Consider the following 14,369-nt stretch of genomic DNA (forward strand, 5'->3'; position numbering starts at 1 on the left):
GAGTTGCACACATAGTCTTTTTTTCACTGAGTGTGTCTTTCTATCTGGAATTTAAACCTCTCTTTTACTTTCCACTGTCAGCTTGTGCAACTCTTTAGATCCAAAAAAGTTCAGTTACACTCATAAAAGGTCTTGTGCTTTAACCAAACAAGGCTTTCATGTTAATGCCTCACATCTGAGATTCCCACAGCTTGTTTTTGTGTCTCTCTTAAAGGGTTAAAGGGTTTCCTCACAAAATATGAATCATTTACAGTTCTAATACAAACAAAACCGCTTGAGTGGTCACACTTTCATGTAGCCCATTTATATTTTCATTGGCAGGATGTCTTGGTAATGAGGTCCCAGTCACATTCTTATCCAGACGCTCATTTGGTTTAGCCTCAATCTCCAGTCCTCTTAAATAGTCATGGCCTTTTTGGGTAATCCTCACCTTCGAGCCCTGGAGATGTTTCTCTTTATCTTTGGAGTGTGAGTCATGTGTCTGAGGAGCTCTGGCATGTTGGTGCATAGCTGAAGACAACAGTTAGTAGGTTAAAGGAAGTTGCTGGTGGGGTTTTCCAGATAACTGGCTGGGTAAAAGGTTTACGTAATCTTAACCTGAGGTAGCAACAAGGGACACATTACAGGAAAGTGAAAAACACCACATCAATGTTTTTATTTTCATTAAAACATCACAATTATGTACTTGGTACACAGCATGTGATCGTCCCGATTTACAAAACACTGACTTATTAAATCATTTTGTTGAAATAGCAGGAAAGCATTCAAGTCACTGCAAAATTGAGTGTAGGATAGCAGATTTGCCACACAGACTCAGTGTGACAGCATTTCATGAAAAAAGTTACTTTGAGCCACAATTAAAATGTCTAGAAATATGACTTTTATCATTTTTGTGCAGGCTAGCTCAGGGATATTAATTATTAAGGCATTTAAAGCAGAAAGGATCCAATTCTATATTTGAATCTGTTTATAAGCATAAGCAAATCTGTTTACATTTATCAAGATTAGCAAGACAAAGTAGAATTGCACGTGTTTTTGTTGGAAATGAGTCCCGAGATTTTCCTGAACCTGGAAACATTTCTGATGTGACTAATGTGAATGGCCTGATATTAATTTTAGAGTGAACATAGAAATAATTAGCGGTACCTGTTTTAGTGCATACAAATACACAAGTATTTTTTTTTTATCAGTAATAAGAACATGAGCCTATTGTTTAGTGTTTTTAGCCATAAAGATTCTGTCAGTGGCCCCACAGTTTTTCTGATATTTCCAGTGCATAACATATTTATTAGACTACCTGCTATTAGAAAAACAAAAGAAAAATATTTTTGAAATATGCCAAAAAGCTCATTTAAAACAAGTTTTTTAATACCCACACTGAGGATGTCTGTAGGAAGTCAGAAATTAATCAAGCATGATGTTCAAGCAGTAATTGTTCTGTTCAGGAATGCAAGTAAGTAACTGTAATTTAATCAAATTTAATTTAATCATAAACTAATGATGACTTTACTCTTTTTATTCTATTTTTATAACAGTAAATTTGAAAATAATGACAACAATATTTATATTTTAGCATTAAAAATATGATCTTAATTTAAGAGCACACGTTTAACTATTACAGAATCATTAAAAAATGATTTTGGTAAGTACCAGAACTGTTAATTTATAACAGCTATGGCATAAACCTTACACTGGCCGGTGGTCTAAAACATGTGCTCAGCACTGTGACTTTTTGCGTCTGAGCTTTGCTTGCACAGAAGACCTCAGACCCCACAATTCATACGCCATATATGCCACTCCAGATAAGATCACATTTGTACACTTGTGCATTCCAGTTATGACTTTGTTAAAGCGTTATGTAAAATCTAAATCTGCACTCTTATTAAATCACCAGTGTAATTCTGAGTTGTAGTGCTTACAAGATTATACATGTCACCAGTTTAGCAAGCGTTATGTATGAAGGTTACCTTTCAGGCTTATTTTCAGATTTTACTATGGAGGAAGCGACAGTTGTAGTTAGCTGATTACACTTAATTAAAACCAAAATAAATTAAGCAGGTCAAAGGCATTGAATAAAGTGCTACGTAAAGACGAGCCTGATGATGTCAGAGTCGTTCGGCAGGTTGGACCCGTCCCGGGCCTTCGGCGTCCACAAGCGCATTCTGTCATTTCGAGTAGTGGGCGAACGGAGACTCCTCATTCACTTTGCCCTGAGAGTTCACAGAAAACAAACAACCCATTCACAGTTAACCAGCAGTTAGCGTGGTGATAAAGTGCCTGCACTGAATGTCCAGTACCTGCTTTACCATCTGAACTAAAGTGGTTCTTTTACAGTACAATGTGTTCTGTTGTTTTTCTTTTATCCGATTACAGTGATTGCCTGCATTCTTTTCCCCGTTCAGATTAACAATAGGTGAAGTGTTTGCTGTCCCGCTTTAGGCATATTAATGTAATTAACGTTAAGGACTGACAATCAGCTGACGGAGACAAGCGTCTAAAAAAATCGTCTTTTTACCCGTTTTAAATGTTAAATTAGTGAATGTCAGAATGGATTACCATGTGAAGATGAGGTTGAGAAACTCCTGGGAAGGGAAGCTTAAATGTTTCATACTTATCTTATTCTCTTTTCTCATAATGTCAGGAATAATCAAAAGGAAATTGCTAAGAATGTGTGAAGAAAAAAAGCGTCATGGATGTGGTCATACATGGACATTATCTAGATCATATTATCCGATTTCTACAGGGGATTGTTTGTCATTTATTAACCCTGCAAGTTATCATTAAGTCCCGACCTGCTCATTTTGGAAGATCAGTTGTTTTTCAGCCCATGTTGTCGGATATGTAGCTCGTACGGTATAAAGTACACTCCAGCACAATGCCCAGTCATGCAGCAATAAAGATTTACACTCGTAGAACACCTTATAAAGAACACTGGTCCGTACAGCGCGGGTCTTGTTTTGCAGCGGTTACCAGAATAGCAGTATTTTATTCTATTTCACACATATTGGCAGCCTCATTGTGGGTCATCTGAAAAGTCTTTGTGATATTGTCTCTGCACACTAGATACATACATGAACTTGTAAGTGCTCCGTAAGTGTGAGAGAGAAGGTTTGCTTTTCAGAAATCTCATTCTTGATTAGACCCTTGCTGCTGAGTTTGAGATATGCCAACAGTTTAAAACTATCTGGCGACGCACTGATACGGCTCTAATGATAGCTTCTCTTGAGAAATAGTCACCACACTTTTCATACACAGACAATCCACTCACACTTCCTGTTCGTGTAAATGAGAAACCACTGTCCTCATTACTAAGGAGACAGGAACAAGAAGAAGACGACATTTAATGCTGGGAAACTTTTACGTGTTACTCATGGTGGGGGGCTGACAGTTAACATCCCCGTGAAGCAAAATCCTGGAACATGTTGGCCTTGCTCCAAATCCATGTTACGGGCAAATCCATGTTTTCTACGTGTTAACCAGCACCTGCCTCCCCCTGCTGGGATGAGTAACCTACAGCAGGCAGAGCCTCATACTGTAACTCATGAATTATATTCTTGAAACAATATTCAAGAAGTTTGTCATTTTGTGTGTTTCAGTGCTGATTTTTAAGAGGTATACCAGACCTACAGTAAGATTAAGATTAGGATTCACCCTCTGGAACTGTGAATATCTGTCACGTTTTCTATCTCACCATCGGCATATCTTCGAGCCTCTCAAAATTGGATCTCGGCGATCGGATACATTTCACTGTGAGTACCACGAGAACGAGGGCGAGGACGATACAGAAGATGCAAATGATAGCGACTAGGCCGGGGTTTGACGCCAGGTCATCTTTTTCCCAGTCGGATGAAAAACCTGAGGGGGGGACAAACAGAGAAACGATGAGATAAACAAATGCAATATTTGCTGGACACAGCTGAAATTATACTAATGTAAGAAGAAATCATATTTGCTTTGCACAAGTCACACCATTGGTTTTATGCCTCATTTATTAATTGACTTAAACAAACAACTGCCCAGGGGAATTTATTTGTCATGACAAATAAATTCCCCTGGGCAGTTGTTTGTCACTTATGGATATAGTTGTTTTTCTCATCACAATGCTTATCCAGTTTATCACAAGCCAGTATTCTTTGTGTCATTGTTCTTTTCAACAGATGCAGCCTTCCAAAAACTTATAATCATGATAACAGAGCTGATCAGAGAAGTCAGGGACCTCCGTGAGAAGTTCAGAGCCTTCCGTTAATCCTGCAGCACTGACCCTGTTCATGCTAGGGTATTGCCTCTGGATTAGCCATTTAACAACAGACGAGATGAACTGCAATGACCGGAGGCAAATAAAGCAATGGTAAGTTCTTAAAGATTGTGGGACTTTAGTAGCCCTGAACTTTAGAAATTGTCAAATGTGGTTAAACTGCTTAAAAATGGCCTTCTCCTGTATGTTCTGCTTGAATAGACAACAGCAGGCTATCGTTGGCAGATCCAACGCATAGGAATAGAAATGCATTTCACTGCAAATAGTTTAGTTTATTCGTTTTATCTTTATAGGCTTTGAGCTTTTTAACTAATGGCTCTTTGAGAATCAAAGTGAGGCAGCAGTTTGCTGATTTCTGCCTTGTGACTTTCATATTAATCAGCCTAGTAGTTTAGATGCTTTCTCCCTGCTGAAGACAATAGACAAGAGGTTATTCATATTTAAGCTCTAATTTGGCAATTTTTTCTTCTTCTTTTTGTGTTTGTTTGTGTCCTAGATGGCCTGACTCAGCGGGTCAGGGGGTAAACGCTGTTTCTGAGTTTGCCTTCGCCCAAGCAGTGCGTGCAGAAATGTCTCCGCTACCCTTCAGAAAACATGGGTGGTGCAGGATGCCCGATATCCAGTTTGATCCCCGAGTAAACTAAAAAAAATAAGTGACCTGTATCCAATACATGTAACAAAGAAACTTTTTTAAAAATATAATAAATTACTTTGTAATTGATACAGAGATGTCTGTCATTTTTATTACATAATGCCAGATGCTTCATTTTATAGGGATATTATTATGGACATGACAAATTGTAAGACAATGTCCAGCATATTATGGGTTTCCTATTTGTGGATCATATACAATTGTCTTTTTTGCAGGTTTAAGTATTGCTGGTAATTTGCAGCGGTTTTTTATTAATACAAATACCTTTTAAGTACTGATTTTTAATCATGACTTTATTGTTTCAATAGTAACCAAGGGTGCAAAAGTGATGGAAAATCAACATCAGAGTTCAACAGTGATTCAATATCAGAATCTGACATTGTTTCAACACTAACAGTGTTTGAAAATTTGACGTTGAATCAATGTCAGCGTTCAACATTGATTCAATATCAAAACCTGACGTTGTTTCAATATTAGAAAAGGGTGCAAAAGTGACATTGGGTCAACGTCAGATTTCAACGTTGATTCAATAGAAGCACCTGATATTGAAACAATGTTTAGTCAATGTCTCCTTGCTATCTGGGTCTTGTCATCAAAATTTCATTGAAACCTGAGAAGAAATCCACCATAACATGCAAATGAATTTAATCTTCTGTGCACGCAAAAGCATTTTGTTTGCTTTAGGTCATAAAGTATGGCACTGCTATGTATAAATTTGTCCATCTGTATTGTTTCTCACTGTCCTTGAACCCCCAAAAGTGAATTAATTTCTTTTAAAATGGCAAAAAAAGAGCGGACTGGATGTTTTTTGACCTGTGTCGGTTGTGTTCACAGTGGTGGTTGCAGTGATGTTTGGTGATGCTGATGCAGATGGGAGCGTTGTTTCAGTTGGCAAAGCTGTCTCATTTGATGTCTGGTTGTTTGCTGTGGTTTGAGGAGGTGGGCTGGGGGTGGTGTCGTCTGTCTGCTGCGTTTTTGGTGAAGCCGAAGTGATGACGGTCGTGGACTGCACTGTCGTTTCAGCTGTAGGTGGATGTGTTGTCGTTTCAGCTGTAGTTGGATGTGTTGTCGTTTCAGCTGTAGGTGGATGTGTTGTTCTTTCAGTGGTAGTCTGGAGTATTGTTGTTTGTGACTGTGGTTTGTTAGTGGTTGTTTGTGCAGTGGATGGGCTGGAGGAAGTGGTGGTTTCTGCAGAGCAGCAAACAGCACATAAATATAAGATGCTGCATTCACACCTTATTGAGATAATGATCAAGTGGTTTGTTGGCATCTTAAAGGTGCCAACAAACCACAAAGAAAGTTTTAATTACATTTTTCCATACTTGCACTGGATGTTTTTAATGCATGAGAGCACTAATGCAGACAAGCATGGCTTAATGCTGTGCACTAACCCTAGCCCTTCCTATTGACAGAGCATGGTGTTGTTGTAATCATCAAAAAGTTCTGACACAAAATAATTGCTTTGTATGATTTTTTTCTATAACCAACTTTTAGATCATTGAATATCCCAGAGTTTGAATAGCAAAATACATATCTGATGTCTGACACAGACTAACAGAACGTTGCTGGTACTTAAATTTTTGGTAAACTCTATAATAAGGATATATTTCAGCTGCGTTTTACTCAAAATTATTGCTGAAAAATCGTTTTATTGAGTGCAAAATATAGTACAAAAATAAATCCCACGTGATTCTGAAGTGGTCATGTAGGCTCTTATTTCACATTTGATTCATTTTAATCAACTAACCCTACCTTAACCTAAATATAAGCTTTATTATCACAGATTAGAAATTTTGAATGCTACACCTTTAAATTCACTATTCTGGAGTTTTGCCACTATTACTTAAGTCACACGTAATTAACATGATAGTAATGATGCATTACGCAAAGCTCACTTTCACCATGGAACTCTGTACGTTTCATCTTCTAGTCACCGCCCACACCCACTCACACCATGTTTATCATAAAATCATGTTAAGGAAGCTACGTATGTTAGATTCACACCCCTGAGACAATAACAATCTATATGTGCATCATCTTTGTGGCCTCGGACTGTTTATGAAGACGGTTTTAGATTTCTTTACGGAGCCGTGTGGGAATGAAGTTTGGCAGGTGTTCGAGTGTAGGCACTTTAGGGTTCAGGTTGGGGTCCTCATCAACACTGTAGCTGCTCTACCTGTTACTGTTTTACCCCTAAAATCCGCTTTGTGTACAAAGAAAACACACTGGAAAACCTTCAAACTATGACGAAGCTGAGATTTTAAGTGGTAAATACGTGAGCGTTTAGGAGCTTTAAATCACATAACTGTACTTGTACAGTTATGTGATGTGGGCAAAGATCCAGAGGAGCTTAAGGTAAGAATGCTGTGACAACTTTCTGAGGCAAGAAATGGCTTTAAACTTGACAAAAGAACAAAAACAAAGTAAATTTCAGAAAACTACGACATGCTGCAAGTGTCTAAAAGCAGATTGTGTTGGCGCGTAGCAGTGGGTCAGGTAATATTAAAGCAATTGCAGCGTGTGTTCAGTAAAGTGTTTGCCACAGGAGGCTCGACTTCAGCTCACTATCACTGATTAAATATTAGCCCCAGTCTACACCCAGGTGTGAACTTCCCATCTACCTTAACTTCCCCTTATGTTTTACAGATACACGCTTTACTTATGATATGAATTTTGTAGTAATGAACAGCAACAGAATGAATACAAATGTTTCTGTGACAACACACGGTTGCTTCTTATTACACTTAAAACAAGAGCCAGAGCCGCGCTGCCACAGGCAAACCGGCCGACTGTCTCTCACTGCACGAAGCTTCCTGTTTGCATAAATTTGCACTTCTACAAGACTTCAGCCTAACGTTCAAACATATAGAACACAAAATTTTGAGAAGTGAAAACTTGTTGAAAAATGCTGACTTACCACTGATGACTGTCGCTGTTAACAGGGACACCAGCAGAGTGAGGTGCATCGTTGCGGGCATGTTGAGAGGGGAAGTGGCTGGCAGTCATATCAGTGACATTCACAGACAAACGCACATGCACACACACACACACACACACGTGGTAACTACATCCTTGACAGCAGGATGTGCTCTAAACACGGGCTGTTCCATATCAAGCATTAAACCCTTCACACTATCAGTCAATATTTAAACAAGGTTGTGTGTGTTTGCTTTTGCTTCTATTCCTGCTGCAGGCAGCTGCAGATTAGTTTTTACTTCTAAAATAGATTTTAAACATGAAAGTTGTCTCATGCTGCCAGCTGCAATGACCTATGCTATCCCAGGTCTTACTCTGCACTGTGCAGGCTGCTTATGCTGCAGCACAGAGCTGGACACTTTATTTTTGATGAAACAAGAAAATCATTTTGTCCACTGCACGTTTGACACTTTTGTTGAATCAGGTGCAGTGGAGCTTATTTCTGCCTCGCATGTTATTCTTTTTAAGTTGAGTCTTCAACTTTACTTTCTTTCATTTTTATGCTGTTTTAAGGTTTTTGATATTGTGTACATCACTTAAACTTTATACATACAGACCAGTCGTTGTGTAAATTTGACTTCGTGGCATCGATCCTTCCCCTGAGACCATTTCTGATGAGGCCTCAGTGAACAGTAGTGAACAGTAGCTGAAGGGTCAGGTGTGTCTCTCAGGTCACGTTTCGGGTCTTTTCTGGATGTTTTCATTTTTCAAAACGACGTGACTTTCAGACATCGTTCATCTGCTGTAGATATTCAGTTGTCTCTTTGTTTTTCTTAGGTCACACTGCCATCCAGAGGTTCCCAGCTTAGAGCTCTTTAGGAACCTCCATGCTGGCACAACACAACACGCGGTGTTATCGTTGGCATATTTCAGACTCGGCCAAATAAATGGGAACAAATTATGCATTGTTGTGATGGGCTGCTAGCAACAGCATGCCCTGCTAATGTTTCCTCTGAAAATGGTACAGAACAAGGACTGGAGTGAAAATGAGTAAAAAGGCAGTCAATGTCCAAAGGAAACAACTGAAAGAGATCTAGGGAACTATTGCTTAAAGCCACTTTAAAAATCCAAGAAAGTCTGGTTATTGTGAAGGAGAATATTTGAAAATGAGGGGTGGCTCAAGAATTTTGCACAGTATTAAAGAATACATTTTTAAAATGTCATTCATATGAGAATAACTGTAACATTGTCCCTAATATTTCCTGTTAAAACACTAACACAGTGACGGTAATAGCCTCCTCCATTATAAGGAGGGCAAATATAACCATATTTACTTTTGGGTTATAAAAATAAGGGGGGGGCTTCATCCCATTTAATTCTCAATTGCTTCAATATTGATAACATGTTGTAACATAATGTGTCCAAACTAAACTATATGGATAATTAGGATAGAACCACAAAAGTGCCAAAAGAAAGATTTTTTTTATTTGATTTGAATTTATGTGAAAATAAATTCTTCAGCATTCAGAAATCTTAGCAGACTTCTGATACATGGCTCCTCAGTTCTTTTACACAGGTAGTACACCAATGATGCATTTTATGTGGAGAACTCTGGGAAAATATTTCATATAATAAATACATTATACGAACACAGCAGCAGCACCGAAGATGGTGTCGCTCCCCACCCTCACAGTGTTTATGCTAACACCATTTATACTGGTTTTTCTCCCCCCATCATCACATAAACTAAATCATCACTGGACCTGCCAAAGCTAAAAAATAAAAATCATCAATAAATTAAACTGGTAGAAATATACAGTCAGTTTTACTGTAACTAGTGAAAAACTACTGCACAGTTAAAAATTACTTATTTTCAACGGTTATTCTATGTGATATGACAAAATACAAATAGATCCATAATCATGCTTCATTTGACCTCAGAGGGTCAAGTTAAATGGAGTGATTGACATTAAAACAAACGCAGCACTGGATGATATATTAAGGCAATGTTCAAAGACGTGGTTTGCTGCTGAAGCAGTTATGTAGTAGAGCTCTCTCACATCAATATTGATTTTTTATTTATTTATTTATTTATTTTTAAATAAAGCATATTAAAAAAAATAAAGTAAAAGCATTACTAGAATCAGATTTAAAATTTGGGTCCAATGACTTTTGGGACTTTTTAAACCTTCCCCTTAACAGCCGCTCAATTCACTCTGACAGTAAATGCTGTACCTGAGGGCAGTGAAACAGCTTCTCATCCATGCGCACATCATTCACACATAAACAGACACATTTAAACTCTTTGGGAGTTAAGAAGACGTGTACCAGCACTTTAACTTCAAACTTCCCAGAGACGCATCAGTTTAAATCTGAGTGACCAACACAGGAACACACACTGTTGCATGAACACAACAGTCCGACAACAGTTCCAAAGGGAGGAAGAGTATAAATGCATAAAAACAGCAACACGTATCATCTCTACTGAGCTTCTTTAAGCCTTCTCCTCCAACGGTTCGGACTGTGGCAGCACTTCCTTCTGTACATCCGCAACGTTGCTGTCTAATGCCAGCTCAGCATGGGGGTCGTCTTTCTGTCAAGACAATACAAATCAGTGGATGCATTGACATGATCGACATCACTTCACTTTTGTACATAAGTGATTAGAAAAGTCAGAGATGCAATGAACCTCATGGGCAGCGCTGGTGAGTAAGAGTCCCAATATACCGTATTAATCCTTTTGAGCTCATACTGAGCCTTTGTAGAGCCCCTCAGTTCACCCACTGTCAGCCTCCTGCTTAAAGCAGCTTTCCTCCGACTGGCTGCCTGTATACTGGAACCTATGGTTCGGCAGGGATGGCGTTGGCAGTCCAGGGATGGCCTGTCTATCTGCAGGGAGCTCTGCTGTATGATGGAGGCAGCATACAAAGTATGTGGTGCAACCCGTCTGTAGATCATTCTCTCTTGTGCTGTTGTTGGTCAACCAGCCGTGGAGAGAGAGTTCATTTGACATTCAAAGAGCTGAAGTGAAACTGTTACAAACAATGAATAGTGTCCACTGTAGCTGCCTGCGCTTTCCATGCTGCTTTTCTTAATCTTTGAAATTTTCTTCATAGTTCTTCCATTCCTGGTGAACTCCACTGTCACACTCTTCCCTATTTCAGCCCACTTGTCAGCCAATCAGCATAGAGCAGAAACATACCATCTGCTTCCAGTGACACACAGTTTCAGCTCCATTCGCCATCCCAGAGGAAATGTGTATGCAGACAGAACACACACAGCTGGGAGGAGCTGCACACAGCACCGTACAGCTGTTAATTGGTAAAATAAGAGTTAACAAAACCAAAAACTTCCTGTGTGGTTGACTTACTCTGTGTTTGAGGTAAGAGAGGTAGGTGTCCCACCCTAAGGTGACAAAGTTGATGTACACGACGCGGAACTTGGGCGAGAGAAAGTAGAAGTTGATCATCTGAGCAGCGGGCCAAACACAGCAGTCTACCTGTCAGCAAGAACAACACACATAAGATAAACAAGCAGGTACTAATTACTCAGAGAAACAGACAAGAGGGGGGAAGTGTGCTCCGTCTGCTCGGCAGGTTACCAGCTGAGACTGGGAGGTTTTATCTGCTCTGCTGGGTTGGGGTTTTTTTTTTTTTTTTTTTAACCTTCTGAGTAACAACAACAACCTCAAGATTTAAGACAGAAGAGCACAGAGATAAATTGCTACATGTAACTTATAGTCGTAACTCGTAAAGTTCCTCTGTTTGCCGTGTAGAGCACAGTTATATTTTATGTTACTCAATGTTCAGTTACAGTTTAAACGCTAATTTCTCATCTTCTGTTAAAGACAAAGAAGAATTTCAGTTGGGATGAATGAAGAACAATTAATGTTCAACCTCCAGGTTTACTTACCTTGTAAAATTCCCAGAACTTGCCTCTAAACTCCACCCATCCTTCGGATAAACTGCGCCCCTCCATGAGATCCATACCTGCGATAAACAGTTTTCTGTCAGACATGCGTCAATGCCACACTTTATTAAAACCACCCTCAGATAAGCGCTCTTATAAACATGAACTGCTAAACTTGAGCCTACTCGAAACAGATACCCTTTGAACCCCATATATGTCTTATACGCGGGGTTTTTCCTTACCCACATCTTTATGCGCAACCTTTGCCTCTGTACATGATCTCTCAAGTGTGCGTGCGTGTCTGTGCGCGTCACTGACAAACTGTTCAGGTGCTCACACCCTGAACAACGTGTGAGAAGCAGGACTTAGTACCAGTAAAATCCTTCTCACCTAAAAAATACCATACGCCCAGGGTCGGGGAAGCAACCAGCTGGTCCACCACAACCTTCTTGACCAAGGTTTTGAGAGCTTTGCCCGCGTACACTCTGTCCAGCCAGATGTACCAGTAGTGCAGGAGAGGACCCATGGAGCAGCCCACGGCAAACATGCGAGCTTTGAAGCCAAACAGAGAACAGCCGTGTATGAAATTAATCATGATAGCCCAACATGAGATTATTACAAAATAGTAGGAGTTCCTTTTTATTTTGTAAGAATTGTTTTTTTAAAAAGTGTTTAAGCATAATCCTGTTGGCAGAATCTTTGCTGCTGACAACTACATTTGTTTTTGCATATGTTCTTTGGCATGCTCTCCTCTGTATCCCCAAATCAAATGATAATTCTAACAACAATGCAGATGCTTTTGTCCAAAATTACTTGAGTTCATTATATTTTTATTTTAGAAACTGTACAGATCTGGAGCTCTCCTGCATATCAGCCAAAATAAGAAAATGGTGTATGACATTAAATGCATAAAACTCTGTGTCACCTGTTCGGCTCCAGTCTCTGATTTTGCCAGGATCCCTGTGTTTCTCCCGAGTCTGCTGCAGGATGTCTCCCAGAGACAGCATCACCCCTCCACTCATGATATTGGTAACCAGCAGGTAGCGGCCTTGGAAGAACGGCCTCCAGGAGAACCGTATCCGGACCAGAAACTCTTTACCCGCACGGGGAAGCATGATGTTCAGACAGGAGAAAGTACAGTCATCTGTGGAGAAGAAGGAAAAAGACAATAAACATTTAGGGTTCATGCACGGAAAGCCAGCGGATAGGTAGATTCATTGTACTAAACAAATTGTAATAAAAGGAGTAAAACAAATGACACAACTTGATCTTCCAACACAGGGAGAGAGGAAATATAATGCTAGCTGACACGTGGGGGCATGTTTGTTCACCTGTGAGTGTAAATGCACGTGCCTGTGTAAATTACCAGTCAAATACTAAATTAGCGAGAACACTACTTGGTCCCTATTATTTGTTGATTTTGCGCCGCAGTTTTCTCACTTAAAACCTAAAAGCAATTTTATGTGCACAACGTATATTATATATACACAAACTGCGAACCTCTGTGAGAAGAATACCACATATGTAGTTTAAACACCACTACAGACTTTATTAATCTCCGAAAGTGCTGAAAAAGCTGTAAAGCTCCGAGTTCAAAGTTCAACTATCCAGCTGCTGCTCGTTAGCTAGTTTCTGGTCTAACAGCTCAGAGACGAACACTTTGTTTTCTGTTTAAAACAATCCAGTCCCGGTCGGCACTGACGTTTACATGAAATTTTACATTCGGTTTCACAATGATACCAGTGAACGCGACATGCAACAGAGAGACAGATGAGGCGAACCTGAGCCGGTATGTGCGTTTCCGCGTAGATGATGCGTTTCCCTGACTTAACAACGCAACATTAATAAACCCACAGTCAAACACACTAATCCACCAGCAATGAAGAGCGAAACGACGATAAAAACCTTACAGGAAAGAGAAGTTTTTTTTTTCTTGTATCCGCAGACTGCACCCACGACCTGACGGGTGAGCAAATGTCTGATTAGCGCAGTGATGTGATGGCGACACCTGCTGGTCGGGAGGAACAACGAAAACTCGTTGTACAAAGAACACCCACCACCCACGTTCTTGGACACCCCACATTTCTTTATATTTTGCTTCCAAGAAGCCAGACTCTCGTGTAATTTTTTTAAAGTGGTTGTGAGTAAACGTTTTCCAGACTTTATGATAGTCTTTAAAAGCTTTTCTTGGATATTGGCCGTGTTTTCACCCATTTTGAGTCTAGTCCTTGTTCCTGACCATTTTGAGAGGGATGTTGTTTGTTTGTTAAGCCAGTTAACACTGACATATAAATCACTGAGGCATAGAAGTTACCAGATTCAGTGGATGAACGAGTGCTGTGTCCACACAAGGATGAATATTGGTACTTTATGTCAAACCAGTGATTTATGGCCCCCTGTCAAATCATTTATGACTTAGGACAGTAATAAAAGAAGTAAAAAAAGTTAATGGCAGTAATATTTTTTATGAATATCATAAGATTATGATAGTTCATAATTCGGTAATAATCAATAATCATATGTCCCAAAAATATATGGTCATGAAAATATGGTGATGGAATAGGAAGATGAATATGCTTGAGATAAAAATTAAAACTATAGAACAATTTTTGTGCTGTTGTCAAGTTTACTTTTTTA

At 39.4% G+C, this 14,369-nt stretch overlaps 2 protein-coding genes and 1 long non-coding RNA gene across 5 annotated transcripts; 1 reads left to right on the forward strand and 2 right to left on the reverse strand.

Moving 5' to 3' along the window:
• Window positions 1-630: 630 nt before the first annotated feature.
• Window positions 631-8,210, reverse strand: LOC120734841 (integumentary mucin A.1-like). 2 transcript variants are annotated; one of them, XM_040033892.1, is made up of 4 exons: window positions 7,825-8,210; window positions 5,719-6,095; window positions 3,692-3,847; window positions 631-2,210 (listed from the first exon to the last, which is right to left on the reverse strand). In XM_040033892.1, exons 1-4 carry the CDS (start codon window positions 7,883-7,885, stop codon window positions 2,166-2,168), a joined length of 639 nt encoding a protein of 212 aa, XP_039889826.1. In that variant the 5' UTR covers window positions 7,886-8,210; the 3' UTR covers window positions 631-2,165. The 2 variants fall into 2 exon arrangements, with proteins under 2 accessions (XP_039889826.1, XP_039889818.1); XM_040033884.1 differs by having other exon boundaries at window positions 3,692-3,855; window positions 5,721-6,095; window positions 7,825-8,204.
• Window positions 4,163-4,946, forward strand: LOC120734853. The gene is made up of 2 exons (XR_005696125.1): window positions 4,163-4,348; window positions 4,752-4,946. It is a non-coding gene; the product is annotated as an uncharacterized LOC120734853 (long non-coding RNA).
• A 1,076-nt stretch (window positions 8,211-9,286) lies between the features above and the next one.
• mpv17l2 (MPV17 mitochondrial inner membrane protein like 2) lies at window positions 9,287-13,764 on the reverse strand. Of its 2 annotated transcripts, none has more exons than XM_040033869.1 (6): window positions 13,643-13,764; window positions 12,658-12,876; window positions 12,123-12,284; window positions 11,736-11,812; window positions 11,194-11,322; window positions 9,287-10,416 (listed from the first exon to the last, which is right to left on the reverse strand). In XM_040033869.1, the coding sequence occupies exons 2-6, from the start codon at window positions 12,845-12,847 to the stop codon at window positions 10,318-10,320; spliced, it is 657 nt and encodes a 218-aa protein (XP_039889803.1). In that variant the 5' UTR covers window positions 12,848-12,876; window positions 13,643-13,764; the 3' UTR covers window positions 9,287-10,317. The 2 variants fall into 2 exon arrangements, with proteins under 2 accessions (XP_039889803.1, XP_039889794.1); XM_040033860.1 differs by lacking the exon at window positions 13,643-13,764 and adding an exon at window positions 13,514-13,636.
• Between the last annotated feature and the right edge of the window lie 605 nt (window positions 13,765-14,369).

This window comes from Simochromis diagramma, unplaced genomic scaffold (assembly GCF_900408965.1).
Source record: "Simochromis diagramma unplaced genomic scaffold, fSimDia1.1 OVJJ01000334.1, whole genome shotgun sequence".
NCBI lineage: Eukaryota > Metazoa > Chordata > Actinopteri > Cichliformes > Cichlidae > Simochromis > Simochromis diagramma.

Bases quoted from the DNA above. Each gene is read 5' to 3' on its own strand.
- mpv17l2 (XM_040033869.1), bottom strand. From the start codon at position 12,847: ATGCTTCCCCGTGCGGGTAAAGAGTTTCTGGTCCGGATACGGTTCTCC. The intron at 11,813-12,122 runs GTGAGAAGGATT...TGTTTATCGCAG, and splicing joins GGGCGTATGGTATTTTTTAG to GTATGGATCTCATGGAGGGG. The intron at 11,323-11,735 runs GTAAGTAAACCT...TCTTGCTGACAG, and splicing joins AGTTCTGGGAATTTTACAAG to GTAGACTGCTGTGTTTGGCC.
- LOC120734841 (XM_040033884.1), bottom strand. From the start codon at position 7,885: ATGCCCGCAACGATGCACCTCACTCTGCTGGTGTCCCTGTTAACAGCG. The intron at 3,856-5,720 runs GTCAAAAAACAT...TCCCCCCCTCAG, and splicing joins TGTGAACACAACCGACACAG to GTTTTTCATCCGACTGGGAA. The intron at 2,211-3,691 runs GTGAGATAGAAA...GTGAACTCTCAG, and splicing joins GGCTCGAAGATATGCCGATG to GGCAAAGTGAATGAGGAGTC.